Source organism: Eschrichtius robustus, chromosome 10 (genome assembly GCF_028021215.1).
Source record: "Eschrichtius robustus isolate mEscRob2 chromosome 10, mEscRob2.pri, whole genome shotgun sequence".
Lineage (NCBI taxonomy): Eukaryota > Metazoa > Chordata > Mammalia > Artiodactyla > Eschrichtiidae > Eschrichtius > Eschrichtius robustus.
In genome coordinates this window covers 52,947,605-52,969,979 of record NC_090833.1, presented here as the reverse complement: position 1 = coordinate 52,969,979, position 22,375 = coordinate 52,947,605, and the positions used below count along the sequence as shown (strand labels likewise).

At 42.8% G+C, this 22,375-nt stretch overlaps 1 protein-coding gene across 9 annotated transcripts in view; it reads right to left on the bottom strand.

Moving 5' to 3' along the window:
• Window positions 1-22,375, bottom strand: part of SMARCA2 (SWI/SNF related BAF chromatin remodeling complex subunit ATPase 2) — a 191,667-nt gene that overhangs the window by 147,730 nt on the left and 21,562 nt on the right. For 8 of the 9 annotated variants that reach the window (XM_068553918.1, XM_068553912.1, XM_068553919.1 and 5 more), the window contains exons 2-4: window positions 13,313-13,573; window positions 8,901-9,030; window positions 2,212-2,604 (exon numbers count right to left, since the gene is read on the bottom strand). In XM_068553918.1, coding sequence (XP_068410019.1) covers window positions 2,212-2,604; window positions 8,901-9,030; window positions 13,313-13,537 — 748 coding nt within the window. In that variant the 5' untranslated portion in view covers window positions 13,538-13,573. The remainder of the gene's footprint in view (window positions 1-2,211; window positions 2,605-8,900; window positions 9,031-13,312; window positions 13,574-22,375) is intronic. The other variant, XM_068553921.1, reaches the window with a different exon arrangement.

Sequence of the window (22,375 nt, the reverse complement as noted above, 5' to 3'; positions counted from 1 at the left end):
TTTCCTGTTGTGCGTAGGTCATTTTTAAAAATAACAAGCCTCGCTGAGGTCCATGACGAGGGGATACCCCAGGACAAGCTGCGATGCACGGGGAAGTGTGCCTGTGTGACATGGTCCCTCACGATTACCTTTTGGGAGGCGCAGATTTCGCTCCTTCCACCTTAAACTACCAACAATCTGACTGTGACCATTCAGCCTCTACTGGGAACTCCTTTAGTTAATGCTCCTCATATACTGAGATGCAGGATATCAAGGTCACCAATGTTGCTGACACTGTGTCTAGAGTATGAATAAAAAGGCTCTCAGTAAGGAGCAGAGCTCCTTTTCCTTCCTATGCACAGCAGTGAAATGCCTGCACTTGGTACACAGAGCTTGGGACAGAGCCTTTCCCTTGTCATGAGCCTATTGGTCATGAAGGAGCCAGGATGGGGACGGGGGTAAGGCCATGGGCTCTCCAGTCAGACTGCTAGCACTGAATCCTGACTCTCCATACCCCAGATGTGCCACACGTGCAAGGTACTTATTACTGAGCGTGGAGTACAAGGTAAGCTAGCAGGCACTCAGTAAGCACAAGCTACACACATGCATAGACATACATACATTTTTTGCTTCTCTCTGGCTGCATTCCTGAGAGCTAGTTTTTGCAGTTTTAAAGCCTCTAAACACACTGAGTGTTCAAACTACCATTTTATGCGTGGTCTTCCTGTACAACATTTTCCGTCTCTGATTTTTGGTCCCATGGGATCCTCCACCGACCAGAGCACTGTGGTTAACACACCGAAACCTAGAGATGCCGCGATACTTTCTTGCTCTTTAAAAAACCATTCCTAAGGCTCCATCTACAATTAACAAGATGAGTTTATCCTTCTAGTAGGCAACTCTTAAGAGTTTCCTCTACCAGAAAAGAAACATTTACACACTCAGAAGGTAGAATAATTAAAAAAATAATAATAATCTGAACTCTTTCCCTTTGTCTAAGTCCCAAAACCTAAGAAGAAGACCAATATCCCAAACTAGTTGCAATGATCAGCTGTCAGGGCCTGCCCAAATGAGAGGGAACCATTCACAGGAAAGGGTGTCAATGACAAGGAAGCACCCTGGAATTCAAATTCGCTAAGATTCAAATTCTCTGGAATTCAAAGCTGTGGTAGAAGAGAACCATAAACTCTGTGCTTATCTAGCTGCTAACCAAAACCTTCCCACAGAAAACAGCATTCATGGAAGATCATCCTAGAGCACCCTGGAGCTCTGAATTCCATCAGTGGGATCAAGCCAGACCACCAGAAGGTCGTACAAAGGACTACCTCATCTCAACCCATTATATAATGTCATAGCTTCAGATCTGATGCCAGGGCACATGGGAAATAGGCCATGTGGATTCTGTTACTCTCTTTGTTATGAACAAATGTTACCAATGCCTCTACCATGCAGTGCCCCTTACAATAATAATAACAATAATTTTAAAAAAAGTTCCCACCTGGGAAAGCTACTTTATACTCTCATGCTAGAAAAGACTCTGTGTCCACTGAGAAACTGGTAAGCAGCTTCCTTCCGAGTGGTGAGTTATCAGGCACCTGACCCTGTCTCCTTTCCTGACTGCCAGGAAACTCGAGTCACCTTGGAAGCTCAGATGCAGCAGCCCTGAGAGCTCCTGTAGCCCCCAACATTGCCAACCTCCCTGACCTTGATTTCTACTTCCCTTTGCCTCGGATTTTCTACTTGATAATTCCTTTACCGCAGGTATGCTTCTTTGGAAGCCTCCCCAGATGCTTTTCACAAAAAGGGACAGACGTAAATAAATAAATAAAAAAACAGACACGAAATAGCTCAAGGAGAGCAGATTCGAGACGTGCGTGTTGGCAACGGAACGCACGGGGTGTAGGGGTTCCTAACCTGGGGTGTGCATAGACGGGCTTCCGACAAACCTCGCACCGCTTGAAAGAGAATGCGAAATCACGGGGCTTTTTGCTTATAGCCACAGCTTGCGCCAGGGTCTGCAAAGTTTAAGAAGCACTGCTCTAGGACGTAGGCAGAGGAGACCAAGAAGTGTGGCCAACTAAGTGAAGCAAAGACAAGGGAGCCGGGGAGGTGCAAGAGAAGGCTACGTCAGCCCTGGGCTGATAGCACCAGCGCAGCACTTCTGTGCAGTTAGCAGTCCTTCTCGTCCGAGTCGGACCATCACGTTATTCATTTGGTTGCCTATGAACCTACCAGATGGCCTGCTGTAGTTGACAAGGGCCTGCTGCTGCGGCGGCGGCGGCGGCGGCTGCGGCTGCGGCGGCGGCTGGGGCTGAGGCGCCGCCTGCTGCTGCTGCATGCCCGGCAACGTCCTTTTCCCCTGGACCGCGAGCTGCAGCGTTTCGGGGAGGGGCTGGCCCCGTGCCAGCATTTTGTAAGCTAAAATCTGAGCTCGCAGCTGATGCAGCTGGACGGGACTGAAAGGCGAGGGCCCCCTGCTGGGCTGGCTCATCGCCTGCGGGTCGCCTGGGATGAGGGTCCCTGGCTGGCTTGGTGGCATCTGCGGTGCGGTTGGGCCACTTCCCGATATAGGGCTGGAGACGTGCTCGGGGGCTCCCAGCGGAGACGGGTGCGGCGACATGTAGCCTAGCATGAAACACAAAAAGGAGAGGTCACAGGCTGCCCCCCGCGACCCTGAAGGAGAGGCATTCCCGAACGTTTTGATAATTTTCCAGAACAGCATTGACGGACAGACATAGAAAGCATAGGTAACTTAATAATTATGGGATTTTATATAACTTAAAACTTATATATCAAATGTATACATAATTTAAAGAAACAGGCAAAAGTAATTTTAATAATATAAAATTTAAATCGACATACCCCAAATATTATCATTTCAAAATATAACAATTATTAAAGAGAAATTTTACGTTCTTTTCTTCCTATTCAGTTACGACGCTGTCTCCACTGGGACTAACCACATCTCAAGTGATGGACAGCCATATGTGTCCTAGAAAGTAAATTGGTAGTGGCTGTCGTACACCTAAAGGAAGGGCACCGGGGGACAGTATTATACGTTAAAAGTAGCCCGACCTGGAGAACAGAACCTGAAGGTGTCTGCTCTGTCGCAGTGGGGAATGAGTCTCTCATGGGGATGTTACTTGGTTTATTATAATGCACTTTATGAATAATTTGCCATGATTGAGGGCCTCCACTGTTGTAGGCACTAAGCAAGGCATTGTACATACGATTTTAGCTGAGTTCTCCCTGGAAACAGAGACTGATGGAAGGATTGAGCGGAGCTGATTTATCTGGAAGGCGCAGGGGCACTATCAGGGGTGTGGAAAGGTGCTACGTGGAAGGGACGGCAGCCAGTAATGGGTGCGTGATTAAGCCAGCTGCTGTAGTGGGTACCTGAGGATTAATCTCATGCGCAAGTTCTGGGATAAAAGGCACATAACTTGCCTCCAAATTATCCCAGGGAAGGAGCTGGGGTATTTACACTCCATCACTGGTCACCGGTTATGACTCTGGGGATCATTAGTCCCCGGGGACTTTGCCATGTGTGAGTAAGGTGGACTCAAGTAGACTGAAGGTGAGATGGTAGTCTGGCCAGTGGATATAAGGCTGGTGGGAGCACAGAAATGGTAAGAAGAATTAGAGGGAAGTGAGTGGAGTATACATGTTTCCTACGGTCCTCACCACATCCCCAGAAGATATGTACTGTCACCTCATTTTTTAAAGTGAGGAAAGGGAGGCTCAGCGAGCTAGTGAGTTACCCCAGGTCACACAATCAGATCTTGGTAGCTCCAAGATGCAAACCAAGGTTTGTTTGATTCCAAGGCGTATGCTCTTTCCATGGCCTAATATTAATTTGGTTGTATAAAAATAAATTAAAGCCTTGAAAATTTCAAAAATCTTCTAGAACCATTTACGATACAATATAAAAATGAGAGTAATCTGCTTCAGTTACAAGAGATCTAAATGGGAAATTGAAGAATACTTAAGAAAGAAAAGTCAAAATGCACAAAAATTTCAAGGAACTTGTTTCAAGAGATGAACTGTATAGCCCGGACAAAGAATCCCTAGAAAAACACACGACTGAGCATTGCTGAAGGGAAATCCAAGAGGAAGGAGAGGACAGAGTGGCCTACTGTAATCCAAAAGGTTATCTTCAATTCAAACTGAGTGCTAATTCATCAACTCAAAGGTGTCCTAAGACACAAGTAAAATATTAGATTAAAGGTCTTTGCCTTTAATAAATGCACCTGCATCACACCTATTTTAAAGGTCATCACATAGGTGTTTATTAGGCATCTGCTGTGTGTTTGAACCCCTGTCAAATTTGAGCCAAGACAGCTCTATGCATCTACATGGAATCACAGAGGCCCAAGAATATCTGACCCACACTGCCTGGGGACTCATCATCACCATCCACAAGACTAGAGAAAATAAAGGATACAGTTACTTTTACCTCAAATTACCATTTGGAGAGGGAAACAAATTTAGCCTGATCCTCTAAGACAAGAGTAGGTTTTGTTCTATCAATTGGTGAGTTGTAGAACTCCATTCAGAGTAATCCTGCCCTGAAGAGAAATGGAAAAACTGCTAACTCATTCCCCAAACCCCTACTCTATAAGGGAGCAGAAAAATCACGCAGCCATTAGGATTCTAGTTGGTCATAAAAGTTAGCCAAGAAAATGCCCCTGAAATCAGCCTGCAAGACAAGCAGAAATTTAAATCCCAGGATGTTGTTATTTGTAACAATAAACATTTAGAGACTATCGATAACATACACTTAACTTCACCATTAACATTCTTCCTTCTTAATGAGGTTAACATTCACCTCCTATTTGTAATGCTGGTGCAAAATGGTAGTTTGTTCATTAGGAAAGCACCTTCCTGACACCTTTTTGACCAACCCTGCATCTACCACTGGAGGACAAACTTCCTACTATAGTTACTGACATTTTCATGGTAGAAGGGATACAACCAGGTGTTAAAATGGGTCATGTCTCCTGCCTTCTGGTCCATCCTCCTTCCTGAGGACATCATCAATCATAGCTTACCCGTGATAAATCACAGGATGCCTAATACAACAGACCCAAACATTAGACAATCCAATCTAAATGCAACTGTGTAACGCTGTTCATCAAATCGCTCTTTTCAGCTATGAACTCCTGGCAAGGCAAAGTTACGAAGATGAGACAGTTACATTAAGTACAATAATTCACTTTACCTCACATTTGCTAAGAAACTAAGAGTGGAGTAAAAATCATTTTCCAGAATTAATCAATACAACAAAATTCTCCCTCAAATGTGGAAAGAAGAAGAAACTGGGGGTGGGAAAATTTGCTGCCTAGAATTTATAGGGGATGTTAATAGAATCATTCTATCACAGTATGACATTAAAAATGTGACAGTGTTTCAGCTAAAGAGAGAGAGATTTCTTTTTTTTTAATGACATGACTAGCATTCCATAAAACTTCAGGAAAATCAGAATCTAAATGATACAACATAACATATTTTCGTAATTATCTTTAGTTGAGAAAACAGTGAAGAAATTGCCTGAGAGTGAAATACCTTTGTCTGTAGGATGACTGTGTTGATGCAGAATCTGCTCTTTTTTGAAATCTGGTTTGATTTGCTCATTTAAAAAAAAAGTAGTCAAAAACTGGCAGTTTTCCTTCCCTCATCTTCAAGGGCCATTATCTCCCTAGTTTCCCCTTGCCTCAGAGAGAGGCAATCACCTCTCTCCTTTTAATAAACTTGAATTTTTAAGTGCCAATTTTATATGAATTTTCTCTTCACACACACACATACAAACATTAAATATTATTCACTTGCCTTTAAAGGCTTTTTCTAGCTAATGGACTAAAAATAAACAACGTTATCATTGGGACCATAAGGTACACGATTCAGTATTTATTGAGGGAAATGGTTTTGCTTCTCAACCAATACCTTAAAATAACCTAATAGGTTGCTAGGTAGTTAAAGCTGGCAGTTTTCCGATCAATACCACACCTCTCTGTACCTGTGTGTTTATAAATGGCTTCCTACGACGGGGTTTTTAAAGATATATGCTATTATGGAGTCTGTATTCTTTTTAGATAATTATATAGAATAAGACTGCATTATACCAATACTACTTTATTCAAAGACATATTTTAAATAACTAATTCCCCAGCTTACACGGCACTTTACTATTTTAGCGAAAAATATTACGTGCTAGTTCTGAATCCATTTAACTGAATGCAGACTTCTGCATTCCAAAGTAATTATAACTTACTGAAATTACATAAAAATTAAGATCTATTTAAAAGTGTTGACTTTTGAATACATAAATTCACTTCTCTACCTACTTGAACAAAATTTACTAAATTTCCAGTTATGTGCTAGACATTGTGCCAAGTATTGGAGATTCCAGGAAAAACCATCATTCTAGAAGTTGAAGAAAGGAACTGAGCTATGAAAGAAATTTTAAGATACATGAAAGTAAAAATGCTCACTTATAATTCACGCATTTCAAGTGTTTTCCTTTGGAGTCTTCCTAGGGCCCCACTACTAGGGGTACTGCAAAGCCAGGAGCAGACAGAGCAACCACCAGCTCTGAGAATCACTGAATATAACTCATCTATACCTCCCAGGTATTAAAATGAGATCTACATTAGCTCTGTGAACACACCTGGCTCTTTAGAATTTAAATGATAAACCTGGAAGTGTCGTCTTAATTCATTCTTAACACTGAATGGGTCAAATTCTTTTCTTCCTGTACCTCAAGAAGTCCCAATGATTCAGCCTGCTTTTCTAACATGGTCAAGATTTTACAAGTCATTTGCAAAACTTACGCCTGCCTGCCATCAAAATTCAGATCAGAGTCCAGGATCTTCAAAAACCTGCCCGTATATTAGTAAAGATGCACTCCTATGCCTCCATGACTTGCTTTTATATAAATATATATATGTATTTAAAAGCAAATACAGGGCTTCCCTGGTGGCTCAGTGGTTAAGAATCCGCCTGCCAATGCAGGGGACATGGGTTCGATCCCCGGCCCGGGAAGATCCCACATGCCCGGGAGCAACTAAGCCCGTGCGCCACAACTACTGAGCCTGCGCTCTAGAGCCTGTGCTCTGCAGCAAGAGAAGCCATGACAATGAGAAGCCCGCGCACCACAAGAAGAGTAGCCCCTGCTTACCTCAACTAGAGAAAGCCCATGCATGGCAATGAAGACCCAACACACAGCCAAAAAAAGAAAAAAAGAAAAAAGAAAAGAAAATACATTTCTCTAAACCCTCACAGTCAAAAATCTCCCCTTGGGTTGATGGATGTCTGATCATGGATGGAGAAAAAAACTCACATACATTAAATTACAAAAAAGTATATACAACAACACATAAAGCATAAACTTTGAATTAGAATATCAACACATTAATTAGTGCTGGATTAATCATGCCCTTGGCATGTTGAAATGTCCATATAATGATTCTGAAAAGAGGTTACATTGCATCCAAAAGACTCTGAGGTGTCTTTACTATTTTATTTATTTATTTGGCTGCATTGGGTCTCCGCTGCTGCTCACGGCTTTGTCTAGTTGTGGCAAGCGGGAGCTACTCTTCGTTACGGTACACGGGCTTCTCATTGCAGTGGCTTCTCTTGGTGCGGAGCACGGGCTCAAGGCGCGTGGACTCATTAGTTGTGGCTTGCGGGCTCAGTAGTTGTGGCTCGCGGGCTCTAGAGTGCAGGCTCAGTAGTTGTGGCACACGGGCTTAGTTGCTCCGCGGCATGTGGGATCCTCTAGGACCAGAGCTCGAACCCGTGTCCCCTGACTTGGCAGGAGGATTCTTAACCACTGCACCACCAGGGAAGCCCCTGAGGTATCTTTAATATGCCCTTCAATAATGAGGAGAAAAGGCACCCAGGAGAAGAGAAATCTGCCATATATTGATTTGGCCATTACTGTGGGTTGAACTGTGTCCTCTACAAAGAAATGTTGAAACCCTAACCCCTGGCACCTGTGAATGTGACCTTATTTGGAAATAGGATCTTTGCAGATGTAATCAAGTGAAGATGAGGTCACACTGGATTAGGGTAGACTCTAATCCAATGACTGGTGTCCTTATAGGAAGAGGGAACTCTGGACACACACACAGACACACAGGCAAAATGTCATGTGGAGAGCAAGACAGAGATTGGAATGACAGATCTACAAGCCAAGGAATGTCAAATATTGCTGGCAACCACCAGAAGCTAGAAAGAGGCAAAGAAGGATTCTTCCCTAAAAACTTCAGAGAGACCACAGCCCTGCTAATACCTTGATTTCAGACTTCTGGCCTCCGGAACTTTGAGAGAATATATTGTTTTAAGCTACCCAGCTTGTGGTAATTTGTTACGGCAGCCCTAAGAGACTAAGAGAGCCACCCACCAGCAATGACAGGCTATTCCACTGCCAGAAAAAGCCACCTTACAAAGTAGGAGTGTACAATTCAAGGGACACGGGTGGCTCATCTTACCTTCACATCTATGCTGTTGCTGGGAGGCAGACCTGGAGTCTCCTTCTGGCCCTGTCACTTACCGGATGTGCAAACTTAAGAAAACAAAGTAAATTCTCTGAGCTTTAGCCTCTCCATCTATGAAACTGGGGTAATATAATTTATCTCACAAGATCAGGGTAAAGATTCTGCATGAAGTACACAAAGCACTTTGCAGAGTGCTTGGACACACGGTGGCCAGTAAACCTACTAGGATTTTGCAAAGAAAATTGCCCACATCAACCATAAAGTTGTGTTAGCGGGGATAAGGGGAGATTTCTACAGGGAAAAGAAACCGGCTGGATTCCATCCTCCTTAAACACGTTCTCTGGAAGTCATAACCATAAAATAACCAAGAGGAAAGATGAAAGACTGTGGTATGGAGCCAAAATCAGGTATGTAGCCACAAACCTTGGCTGTGTTGGTCCATCGGACTCTGGGGAGGGCCCATTCCTGGGTGAGGTGGTCGCATAGCGGTGCCCTTCATGGATCCACAATGGATATCTTCCACAACCCCCTTGTCGTGCATACCATCAATGGGCTGAAACATTTACAGAATATCAGTTAGACGTCTCTTTCAGGCATAATATTTCTATCTGGTGTTTTAAGACCCCTTCCTAAAAAGTCTTCAAAATTGTGGCACAATCATCTATTACCCATATGATAGTCATATATTTTGACATTTATTTTACATATATTACTATTTACATAGATTTCATAGATGGGACAAAAAATAAAATAAAAAAGACTACACCAATAGGATCAGCAAAACTACCTGTGAAGTCAAAAGTTAAGGCTTTAAACAGTTGAAATTTTTTTGGTCATGTCAAAACCTGCAAATAAAAATGAAGTTCTGGGGGCTTCCCTGGTGGCGCAGTGGTTGAGAGTCTGCCTGCCAATGCAGGGGACACGGGTTCGAGCCCTGGTCTGGGAAGATCCCACATGCCCCGGAGCAACTAGGCCCGTGCGCCACAACTACTGAGCCTGCGCGTCTGGAGCCTGTGCTGGGCAACGAGAGAGGCCGCGATAGTGAGAGGCCCACACACCGCGATGAAGAGTGGCCCCCACTTGCCACAAGTAGAGAACGCCCTCGCACAGAAACGAAGACCCAACACAGCCATAAAATAAATAAAATAATAAATACTTAAAAAAAAAAAAAGTAAACTCAGAACCATCTGCTTTAAAGCACCAGTCCCATATCCTTTAAAAAGAAAAAAATGAAGTTCTGTTCAGAAGGTAGACAAATATAAACTATTATTCCATACCCTCTTAAGTAAGTCCTGAAACCTGCCATAGGTTGAAGCTAGTCCAAAGTCTGAATGAAGGAAGGAAGACTCTTTGAAACGTCTGTGATGATCTATTTTTTGGTAACTTTTTCTCATCAGAGGGGAAGGAACCATGGAAAGTTTAAAAGTTGAAACCAGAAAGTTCCAAGGCAGTTGGGAAAAGAGGGACAGACAGGGTAGAGCGGTGAATGGGGGTAAATACTGAACGGGAAAGAGGGTGAAACAGATGAAGCTATACTACAGAGGGAGGAAGACAGAAAAAGGTTAAAGGCAGAGTTTGGAAAAAAAATAAAGAACACAGGGGCTGGAAATAGGACTTGAGGCCTTGTACACAACAGACACCCAATAAATAGCCATTGAATTGACACTAATCCAATCCAGAATTGGGCAATGGAACATGTGTTTGAGAAAGGAAAAGTCTATTCCTCCCCAAACTGGAATAGCAATTTTCAAAACAGCCTGAAAGGAATATTTCCAGGAGTTTATAGAAACCAAATGACTTCAAGCAAGAAAGTATGAGTGTTTGCAGTTTTGGAGAAAGGAAAGTTAATTTCTGCAGAGTCAAAAGCATGCACTTGAAAAGAGGAGAAATTTACCATAAAGAGGATGTTCAGAAGAAAAATGGGAAGAATTTGGTATAAAGAGTGTCTCTGAGTCTGTTAAATAGTAATAATAGAGAGGAAATCAAAGCAACACAGCAGATGTATTTAGGCCACTTGTTTATTTATTTCCAGTAATGTTGAAAAGCAAAAAGCTGAAGCTCAGAGGGAGACAGAGGAGAAAGACAAGGAATAAAGCTGCCTATAAAAAGATTCTCAGAAAGTGAAGGCATCTGGTCAGCAGGTGTGAACTCCAGGCACTTCACCATGTCCTCACCCAGGGAATTATCTGAGGGACTGCGGGCTGAGGAAAAGCAGGATGAGAAAATGCAAAACTTGCAGAATGGGAGCAAAACAAAACAAAAAAGAGCTTGATGGGGGCAGAGAACAGGAGAAAATGTGACAAAGATGCTAGATATTGAAACAGAAGGGATCAGAAGATACATTTACACATAAAAACAACCCAGGGCAAAAACATAACATTAACCCAATACACTCATGCATACATTTAACTTTTAAGTGCTTAAATAATAATAGAGGTGAGCTAAATATTTTCCTTCAAATCTTTCATTTTGGAGGTGAAACATCCTTAAACCCTTCTGAAATTATTTAACCCGCTTGGACTAAGGTTAACAAGTGACAGATCCGGTCTATAATACACCTCCCAAATTAATATGAACACAAGATGATTTAATGACTTCGATATGTCTATACGTTCAATATGTCTCCTAAAGAATGTGATATGGAAAACAAGTAACTTTATTCCTTTACATACCTGACAAGCTAAAAATGTGTTTAAAAGAAATCAAAAAAGCAGGGAGAGAACTTGGGGATATTATAGGGCTATCCATGATATGTTGTTAAATGAAAAAGATGTTGTTTCAGAGTAATGAACAGTGATGATATGATGCTATTATGGTAAAAGGAAACATTTTTTAAATCATACCTGAATATGCATACCTGTGCTTAGATGGTATTTTTACTGAAGATGGAGAAAAGTAAGGTATAAAAAGCATATACAATAAGCTGTTACTGGGGGTGAACCACTTCTTTTATTTATGTCAATACGGTTTTACTTTTCAAAATAAGCATATATTAATTTTCTGATTTGAAAATCATCAAATAACAAAATTTGCAAAAAATGAATCTTCCCTTCTGGGCTGCAATGCCTTACCTTAAAACTGACCTCCAGGGACTTCCCTGGTGGTGCAGTGGTTAAGAATCTGCCTGCCAATGCAGGGGACACAGTTCGAGCCCTGGTCTGGGAAGATCCCACGTGCCACGGAGCAACTAAGCCCGTGCACAACTACTGAGCCTGTGCCTAGAGCCCGCGAGCCACAGCTACTGAGCCCGCGTGCCACAGCTACTGAAGCCTGTGCGCCTAGAGCCTGTGCTCCACAACAAGAGAAGCCGCCGCAACGAGAAGCCTGCGCATCACAACGAAGAGTAGCCCCCCGCTCACCGCAACTAGAGACAGCCCGTGTGCAGCAACGAAGACCCACTGGAGCCAAAAATTAAAAAAAACAAAAACAGGGCTTCCCTGGTGGCGCAGTGGTTGAGAATCTGCCTGCTAATGCAGGGGACACGGGTTCGAGCCCTGGTCTGGGAAGATCCCACATGCCGCGGAGCAACTGGGCCCGTGAGCCACAACTACTGAGCCTGCGCGTCTGGAGCCTGTGCTCCGCAACAAGAGAGGCCGCGATAGTGAGAGGCCCGCGCACCGCAATGAAGAGTGGCCCCCGCTTGCCGCAACTAGAGAAAGCCCTCACAGAAATGAAGACCCAACACAGCCAAAAATAAATAAATAAATAAATAAATAAACAAAAACAAAAAAACCCAAACTGACCTCCAGTCCTACACAATTAAAGGGAAGACTTGCTCTTTTCTGCGGTAACCTTTCTGTTCCAAACCAGCCCTGTCCACCTGTGATGTCACCCGGAAAAGATGTAAAACCTCTACACATCTCTTCAGGCCTAACCTTCAGGTAATACACAATGGTCCCATAGATTTTCTTTGGCTACCGCTACCTCTCAAAGCAAATTGTCACAGAGGATCTTGTTTGCTTTCTCAAAAGGCCATTCTCTCTTCTTTGCATCTCCTGCAAAGGCGTAATGCCCAAGGCATACCGCTATGCTCATCCCAGCAGCAACAACCCGAATCTCATCAATGGAAGATTATTATAACCTTCATCCAGAAACAAACAACTGGCCCTGAGCTCTGCAAAATCAGAGCCTTCTTCCAAAACCAGAATAAAGCCACTTCACAGACAGAGAGCAAAGTGCATTTTTAGGAATTCCCTAAAAACTATTTTACTTCAATCAAAGCTTTTTTGAAAAAAATCCTTTAGGAAAGGACTCATTTTCCTTTTACTTTTTGGGACCTACGGGATCTTTTTAGGGAAGAATAATTTTCAATACGTTCATTCATGGATGATATACGGTACTTAACATACCTAGTTGGAAAAAAAGCAAGACTTATTCACTAATATACTTATTTGCCAAGCCAAAATACCTGCAACCCACAATTCATAGGATCTGTCAGAACTGCATATTGTAGGACTTCCCTGGTGGTCCAGTGGTTAAGACACCATGCTTCCAATAATGCAGAGGGCATGGGTTTGATCCCTGGTCAGGGAAGTTCCACATGCCACGTGGCGTGGCCCAAAAAATAAAAAATAAAAAAAGAGAGAGAGGGAGAGAGAGCTGCATATCGTAGCTAACACTTTTTAAAAAGCCAAGATCAGATCTTCCTGACTGGTGCAACATCTGTAACAATAAAAGAGCCTTAGAATGTATGTTTTCAATAATGTACAAGATAAAAGAAAGACCTAGCTTGATTCTCTTGTAAACAATAGTAGAAAAAAGAGAGGGGGGTTATCAGTGATTATTAGCCATCCATGACTCAGAAGACAAGACTGGATGGGAGAATGAACTCTTACCTTATGCATTTGATGCATGCCTTCCTGCGGGAAGTCAGCAGACCCCATCGACGGCATAGGGTGTGAGACACTTGGAGGCCCAGGACTTGGCCCCATCATACTGTGGACGGAACCTGGGGATGGTCCAGGTCCTGGACTGGGCCCAAGAATTGGTCCAGGAGAGGGTCCCGGCCCTGGCGAAGGCCCTGGGTGGGGCATCGTACCAGGGTCTGTGGGCGTGGACATCTACTTCTCCTGACTCTGCCAGTCAGTACAGTGATACTGAGTTGGAAAGAAGAGAAAGGAATGTTTTAAACATGATGTTAAGATCAGAATAAAACAGTTGTTAGTATTAGATGGTGTCATTTCTGTAACAAACATCAAACAGAACTGCCCTGTCTAGCCCGGATGTTTGAGAGAGTGTGATATATATCCACCTGCCCTAGTCTTTATGAAGACCACTTATTTAAAATGATTCCCCGGAAAGATATAAATCCTCTAAGATCCAAAAAAAGGCTCACTGGAGAAACTCAAATTTAAGACATAAGGAGAATTCTAAACAAGCTTAAAATTTATTACTGAAGTCAACAGATGCTCTCCATTACTTGGGCACCTTACAAGTCATTAACCCCCCAAAGCCATTAAAATATAAACCTCCTAAAGAAGTACCCAACCAAGACCCACTTGCATAAGTCAGTAAGCATTCCAACTTCACAGAATTCTAGAGAGTTAAAAGGGGGAGAAAGTACAATTTCATAAATTGAGAATGAAAGGGAATCGCTAATCACGGGAGAAGAGGTTAACGGGAGTCAGACAAATACGGGTTCACACAGCCGCGTATGCAATGACGCACTGAGACTAAAATGCGATGGTACGTGTAAAACCATAGCTCTGTGCCTGGCACAACAAGCAGCCTCTCTTACTGAGCATTACTCCCCGGCCCTGCCGCCCCTACTCCAGCAGAAACGAACAGAAGGGCAGGTTAAGATGTGGTCCTCCCACCAGGTAATTAATTGAAGACCACGTGGACATTGGAGGGCAGGGATTCATCCCAGGCCTCTCTGGGGTCCAAGACTCACAAGAGACATCAACCATGACTCCTGGATCGGGGCCCACCAGAGACGTGGTATGAAAATTCCGGTTCTCCAGCAAAGCGGTATTCCATCACCCATGTGCCAAGACTTCTTGGCATCCCCACCGGGGAACTGCCTCATGGGGTGGGTACGACTGAATCTTGGATATCAGCCAAAATGAGTAAATAAGCTGTTTTCTGAATTTTGATGGAGATGAATGATCCCAGGGTAGTCATGGTGATATATTATGTCATCTGGGGGCACACACCTGTACACACAAAACCTCTTCTGATGCCGAACTCACAGAATCCTAAGTGGACTTGCTTACCCACTGATTAGTGGCAGGGAAGAAATTAGACCATAGGGGCCCGGTCACCCACAGCAGGGCTCTTTCCATAGTGAAATGAGAGGTTAGAGGGAAAATTAAATGAAAAAAACAAAAAACCCCCGTTACTTCCATTCTTAGCTAACTACCATCACCTCTCGAGGAATCTCTAGAATGTGAGGGCCATGAGGGTGAGGTCTTGCTCTTCTTCGCTCCTGTATCCCCAGCACCTCCAACCAGCATGGAGTAAGTGCTCAGAAAAGATCTGAATGAAGTGTAGACAAGGTTGCAAGGGCAAACTATTAATAGAATCAATTATTAAGAAATAAAAAAAATTAAGAGAGCAATCAGGGTTTGAGCTATGTTCAAACAAGGAAATCTTAAAAGTGGAGGCAAGAATTGGCCAATCTGATAAATGAATTAGGGCTAAAACAGGAAAGGATGAAAGGCTGCTTTGGAATGATTATAAGCAAGGGATCACTCAAACCGTTTTGCTGATACAAGATGGGACTAAGAGAACACAGTTCAAGTGATTTCTAAAACAACAGGGAAGCTTGGACAGTAAATTATAGCCTGAATTCACTAGAGAGCCAAATGTTATTATTTATTCTTTGTGATTAACAAAGCAGGCGGAACTTTTTTTTTTTTTGCATTCCACCCCTTCACATATACACACACCCACCCAGGTTCAGTCAGCATTTTAAATTTAGGACGCTGACGTCAATTCAGGGGTACTACAAGTTAAAATGTTCTTTCATGTATATCAGCAAACTAATAAACCCCTTTATTTTTTAGTGAATAAAAGGAAATTGCTTACTTCCTGTTATGATTTACCTTGAAATTGGCTTCAATGGCTATGATGGCAAGATACCACAAGTTTGAACAATGAAGATACAAATGCTCAGTCAGCCTGGTAGTCCTACTTTTCATGTTGTATACTTTAATATCTATTATCCCAAAATACCAACGACTTTCTGTGCATATAATGACTTTCATCTGGGAGCCTCGTAGAATGTTGTAATTAATTGTATGCAGTCCCCACAGAAACACTCATCATTTTTTGTTATAGGAAACTACTAAAAACTTCTTAGGGGGAGAACATATGAGACAGGAAATGGAAGAATATGGGCATAAAGAAGAACGTTAATATAGGAACGTGTTATATAGGAAACTTTTTCGTAAGAAGAGAACCTTTAGGAGCACGCACTTAATGAATGTGTCCGTGAAACAGCACAGATGAACAAACAAGAAGCCAGCTCAGAGAAACAGCACAGTTGAACAAAGGAGCAAACCTGCCCCATCCCGCACAGCTAAGGGATCTGGACTACCGCACAACTTGAATGTGACCCTCTGGCTTCTGACTGGGAGCCCAGAGACCTTGGGTTCTGCCCACCTCAGGGCTGCCACCAACCCCGGGGTTCCCGGGCAAAGCGTGTTTTTTTTTCCTGGGGTTTCTCAGCTTCCTCTGGGCTTGGAATCGAAGCATCTCAAGGCTCCCTGCATCTGCCTATCCAGGACTTGCAGCATCTCCCGACTCCTCCAACCTTATGTGCGGGCGCGCTCATCAGTGAACCTCCAGGGCAGGACCCGGGCCGTCCCAGGATTCACGCCACGGCACCATCACCCAAGCGGACCAAAGAGGAGCACCTCTCAGAGACGAGGCCACAGTCCTGGCCTCCTATTCCTTCCTCTTCATTTCTGGTGGCAACTTCACGGTGCAGCTCCAAGACACAATTAAACTTTCCCACAGCGTAAAGCAATTCGGGGGTGTAAGTTACAAAGAGGTGCGAGTCTCCAGCAGAGGCGCAGGTCATTACTAAGTCCCTGTGGTTAAGGGTGAAAGTCCAGTATTGGCCAACTCAGCTTCCCCCTCACCCACCCTCCCGGTCTCCCTAGGAATCCAAACCCCTTTCTTTTCTCTTCCAGGCACCAATTAAGTGATGCAGATGGGGTGGTGACAGTGGGGACAGGCACAGGGCGGATGGGGGAGAACCGATGGCTCCAGTAACCTTGAGAGGGCAGGAGTGCCAGGTCTCTCCGCAAGATAACACTCAAAATCTATTTTTATTTTGCGTTGGGGGGCGGGGCGGGGGAGTTTTACATTGTCACCAAAAAGAACGGCCTGTTCCATAATTACATGGCCAATATAAGGAAGAAAACGTGTCTGTGTGTAAGGAGGTTAGGCACACAGACCTCCCCGTACCCCGGCACTGCCAGGCCTCTCTCCTCCCCTCAACGCTTCCCTCCACCTCACACCAGCACTCCCCGAGGGCCAGGCTGCTGTGTTCTTAGCCAAGAATTTTTCAGCAGTACACCCTGTCTTTTTTCGTCCTGACCCTGCCTTTACAACCGGGGAGTGCGTGCTTTTTAAAAATAAAAGTCGTTGGAACTTCCCACAACTCCAACCACTGCAGACATCCTCCCTCAGCCCGAATTCCCTGCCTCTCCCCTTTGCAGAAAGCCCCAGCACACCCATCTGCATATTAAAAGGAGTTCAACTTCATGGAATTTTAAGGGTCACCAGTCCAACCATGACAACCAGGACAGAACGTCTACCGTCCTGTCTCGCTCCAATCAGCTGAAAGATCCCCACACTTGCAGTAAGACTTAAACACAACCCCATGTGCTTCGGAATCATTTCAGGGACTTGACTTGAGGACACATTTGGTCACGTCCCCATTTAAAAGAGGAGGGCAGGAAGGGACCACAGAGCTTGCCCAAAGTCACATCTGTAAGTAGAGCTTTTTATCTCTTGACTCCCGGCCCAATACCGAGTCACGGCCCCATCAGGCAAGCCAGGCCGTCCACCGGTGTGGAGAGCTGTCACTCAGGCTGAGCAATGACGCACAGGAGTGCGAAGCGGAGGATGCAGAAGCAAAGATGGAAACAATGGGAGATGTCACGAGGATTGGGATTTGGCTGTGATCCTATGTTAATGTACGAAGGGACAGAGGAGTGAAGAAAAGCCCTCGAGAGAATATGAGGCAGAGACAATGTTATGAACTTAAGAGGTCGGTGATGTTTAATCAAAGATCCAGAGGACCTGTTTTACTCATCTATTCCGAACTGTCCTGGCTCTCCCCTGGGCACAAGGCATGGAGGATGTACAAAAATGACCAGAGGGCTTACCCAGGGCTCTGCAAGTCTGACAGGGAAACAGGACTTATCCATAAATAGCAGTGAGAAAAAATAAAATAAAAAAAAAGAACATGCAAGTTCCTGCAAGACCAGAAGGGGTATAGCTAGAGTGTCCACTGTAGTCACAGGCAGGAGAGAGGACTTACAGCTTGGAGGGCGGAGGCAAGAAAAGGGAATTAAGGGAGGCTTCGTGGAGAAGGTGGCATTTCTGCTAGGCCTCGCAGTAAAAATACATAATAAATAAATGTTTCCTAGCAACTTTTGTTTTCTAGTCACAGAAAGAGTTTAGGGGGAAGCACAACCACCTGCACTAGATAACACCTCAAATAACTCTTCACAAAACGTAATAAGGAAGCGTGGGGTAATCTTGGATCTCCAGCAGACCTTTATCTCTGCTGCATTTACAGAAAGACTTTGGGGTACAGGTCAAAGGTGGAATATGAGAAATAAAAGTTAGGCCCAGTTCACATCCCTAAGAATAACTGTTGTTTTAAAGTTTTCTGGCTGTTATGGAGAACGATTAAGGCTCAGGAGATAGTTAAGAGTTCTTTTTATGTCTGTTTGCTGATTCAGACTGTCTCCCCTGACCCTGAAGGTTTTCTCTGTAGCTTTCTCTATAAATGAATTGAGAATTCCCCCACAAGAAGTAGCAACATCTCTAGAACTGGAACACGAGTGCTGCTGTTCTTGATGGGGGAGTAGAGAGTAGGTAAGAACAGCAAGAAAGATAAAAGAAATAAATCTACCAGAAGTTCCTTTTTTAGAGGCCAAGGTTGTCTGGATAGGTGGTGAGATGTACCCAAAGCCCTCGTGCTTCTTGGTCTGAGACGTGCAACTTTAAACAGTGCACGGAATGATTTGTGCCACAGATAAAAACCACACTGTGCTTAGAGTGAACATTCTACGTGGCTGGCCTGAAACTCGAGAAAAGCATGGAAAACATCTTTCTCGTTGTCATTCCCGGCGGTTTACCATTCAAAGTCGAGGTTGTTTTAAAAAGCGGTTGGATGAAAAGTGTGCTGTGTTTGTTGGGCTTCTGAGAACTCCGCGTCGTTGAGTCAAGGAAAGGAATTAGGATTCGAGCTGCTGCCCTCTCTTGGAATAAAAAGCCTTGGGACCGTCCCTGGCCAGAGTCAGACCCGGCAGGGGCTCCAAGGCAGATCAGTGCAGGACAAGAGAGAAAACAAACTTCAGGGGCCAATTACAGCCCCGTGAGCCCCAGGCACTGCCTCAACAGGAACCTGGCTCTTGACATTATCACCCTAGACATACCGTGAGCTGCCTTCTCAGAAGAGTCTACCTGTGATGCAATTCCATGACCTCTTTGGTGAGGACAGCCAATGTTTCCACAAAGGAAAAATTCTTTTAAGCAGGGTGTTTACGAGAAAACCCAAAGTACTAGAAGCTCCTCAACAAAAAAGCACTCCGGCAGGGCATCCCTCTAACCCAAAATCCATGTCCACTGGTAGTTACAAAGGTAATCACAGACAACTATCACTTCTTAAATTCAGTTGAACCCAAACTGCTAGGTAATTGGTCAAAACCAAAACAGACAAACCAACAAAAACTAGTAGCAAAGCGTGACACCCTGAAATGTAATTCGTGTGTATTTACACATACACCCATCCTTCCTAGGTTCTGTTAGGCCCCTTTGCAAGGCAACCTCATTTGGGATGCTGATAAGAATCAATGATAGCCACTTTCGTCTCTGTCTGCTAAGATAATTTTATTTACACACTAAACACGTAAGAGTCTGAAATACATACTGTAAGAACTTTTTCTGGCTGAGATGGCACACGTTGACTTAGCAGTAAAACTTTACCATTATATGCTGAATGAACCCCAGCAGACCAGTGAGATGCCCCACTTTCCCCGACTTTCACAGCAGCAACAAAAATTCAGGCATGAACCCTTCAAGTTCACTGCAATTAAAATGAATAATGGCCATTTACAGTGTTAATCTGCCATTAAAAAATAAATCACCACGTAGTTTGACCTCTGAATTTCAAGTTCTCTTTTACAAAACAGGCATAATAGTAGTCAGCTATCTCCATTTTGATATGAAGCAAATAAAGTATTACGTATGAAAACACGTTGTGAGCCATCGTATAAAAATGTATGTCATCGCGAGGATCCTTCTAAAGCCTTCAATTCCCACCCTGGACTTGAATTCACAATCTGCTAGATTAATCTAACATACTTTTTGTTCATGAATTCCCTTGCTCCAAACTTCTGAGAGAAACCTCCAACACACGTTGGATAAAACATTCATGCTTTAGCCTGGAAATCAAGTCTTTCTACCTTCTCCAACTTTTATCTTTTGAAAATTCTTCCCAACTGGAACCTCTTGCCCTGGGCAACCAGGTCAAAATTGGTACATTGGTCTTCTCACAGTTTCTTTAGGCTCGGGCCCTGTGATCTCAGGACTTTCTCCTGATCTCATATGATCAGCACCCACCACCCCACCCCTGCCCTCCTCTGGCCAAAATCGTCCTCCATCTCGAAGACTTTATCTACGCCATGCACTCATGAGAGCTCATCCTGATCTCTCCCTGTATCAAGTGGTCTGTGCGGTTTACAATTTGCTATTCACACATGTTCAGGCATGTTCTTTATAAGACATAAATTCTCGATTGCAGATCATTCATTTTTTTACGGATTTATAGACTTTGCTTAATAGCATTTTAGTGCATGTAAGAATCCAGCACAACAGCAAACGGCAAAAGAGCTGCAAATATTTGCAAAGCTATTACATGCCCAGCTTTCCTCACGGACATTCAATTTCCAAGTTCAATGACTTAACTCCCAGTAGGATGGTAAAAACTGGACAATACAACCTCAAGAAGGTAAAGAAACACAGTCATTCTAAACAAGAAAACACAATCCTAACACAAACTGATCGAGAACTTCCCTTGGACTTCTGTTAACCTGTAAGATAACATATCCCAATGCTTTTTGGTCAAAGATTTTTTTGCTGTTTTTAAGTAACTTTAATTCCACAATTCTGAATTCAGTTTAAACAAACAAACAAACAAAAAAAAGAGAGAGGGGGGAGTTATATTTAATGGGTTTTAAACTTCAAATTTATTTCAACTTCTATGAATTCCATTCATCAATTTACAAAAGGGTCAGCCCATATTTCAATTAGGTCAGTTTCTAAAATATTAGTGCTTGCAGAGAGGTAGATGATATATTGGCAGAAGACTGATGCTTAATGTATGTGGAACCTAGAAAAATGGTACAGATGAACCGGTCTGCAGGGCAGAAATTGAGACACAGATGTAGAGAACAAACGTATGGACACCAAGGGGGGAAAGCGGTGGGGGATGGTGGTGGTGTGATGAATTGGAAGATTGGGATTGACATGTATACACTGATGTGTATAAAATGGATGACTAATAAGAACCTGCTGTATAAAAATATAAATAAAATAAAATTCAAAAATTCAAAAAAAAAAAAAAACGAAGACTGATGCTTATACACCACCTAAAATTACATAGAGTACTGTTATCTTCTCAAAAATATAAAATTATACAGGCATATTCCTTGATGGTAACTGAATGTTCTGAAAGTCTTATATCTAATAAAACATTACAATTCATAGTCGGCTTCAGTTACATAATAATGTATCATGAAGTCCAGAAAGGCACCACTTATGTAAATATTTCAGTCAAAAATCCTGTATTTCATATCTAAAGCATCATTCCAAATGAGTGAATTATTTACTTATTCTCTCATAATTAAAATTAAATAATGTTTATATCCAACATTCAAAAGATTCAACTATTTAGCTCCTGAATTTCATCAGCTGTGTTATATGTTTTGCTAAAGTATAATTATTCAAGTATCTCTGACTGTATCTTTAAAATCTCTAATATATCTAAAACACTTTCAAAAAAAGTGCTATATTAATATGAGGGGAAAAAGTAATAATAAACAGTAATAAACTTGTAAAGTTTTCCAAACCCAGGTTGCAGGATCCCATTTAACTTGGTGATAAATATCTTAGGCAAATAAATATGCTATGTTTCATAATGACTCTGGCAGAACTAAGTTTTAGAGTCCTATATTCCCTGGAAAATATAGTCATGATTTTCTATGTAGAAAAAAATAAACACCCCAGGGCTTCCTAAATACTCTACCAAATAACCTACCACCACCTGTATTTTCTATTCCCAACTACTTATAGAATGATCCATGACTTTATTAACTGGCTAGAGATTAAAGTTCCATAAACAAATGCTTCCAAAGATGACAGAAAATTCAGCATCCTCTATTGTTCAAAAACAAACTACAGGACACATGTAAGAAAAAGGAGCAATTGAGATGATCATTCCTTTATAGAAAAAAGTGACCAAAAAAAATCAGAAGCAGCTCCCCAAAACGGCTTTTCACATCAGGGAAATTTTCTCATCTGTTCACCAGAAATACTGCAGAAGAAAAATGTGACTCATTTACGTAGCGTTTTCTAAGGCCACTCATGGTCAGCAACAAATTGTCCATGACTTCCCTTAAAATCATCTTGACCAGAAACAGTGTGAATCAAAA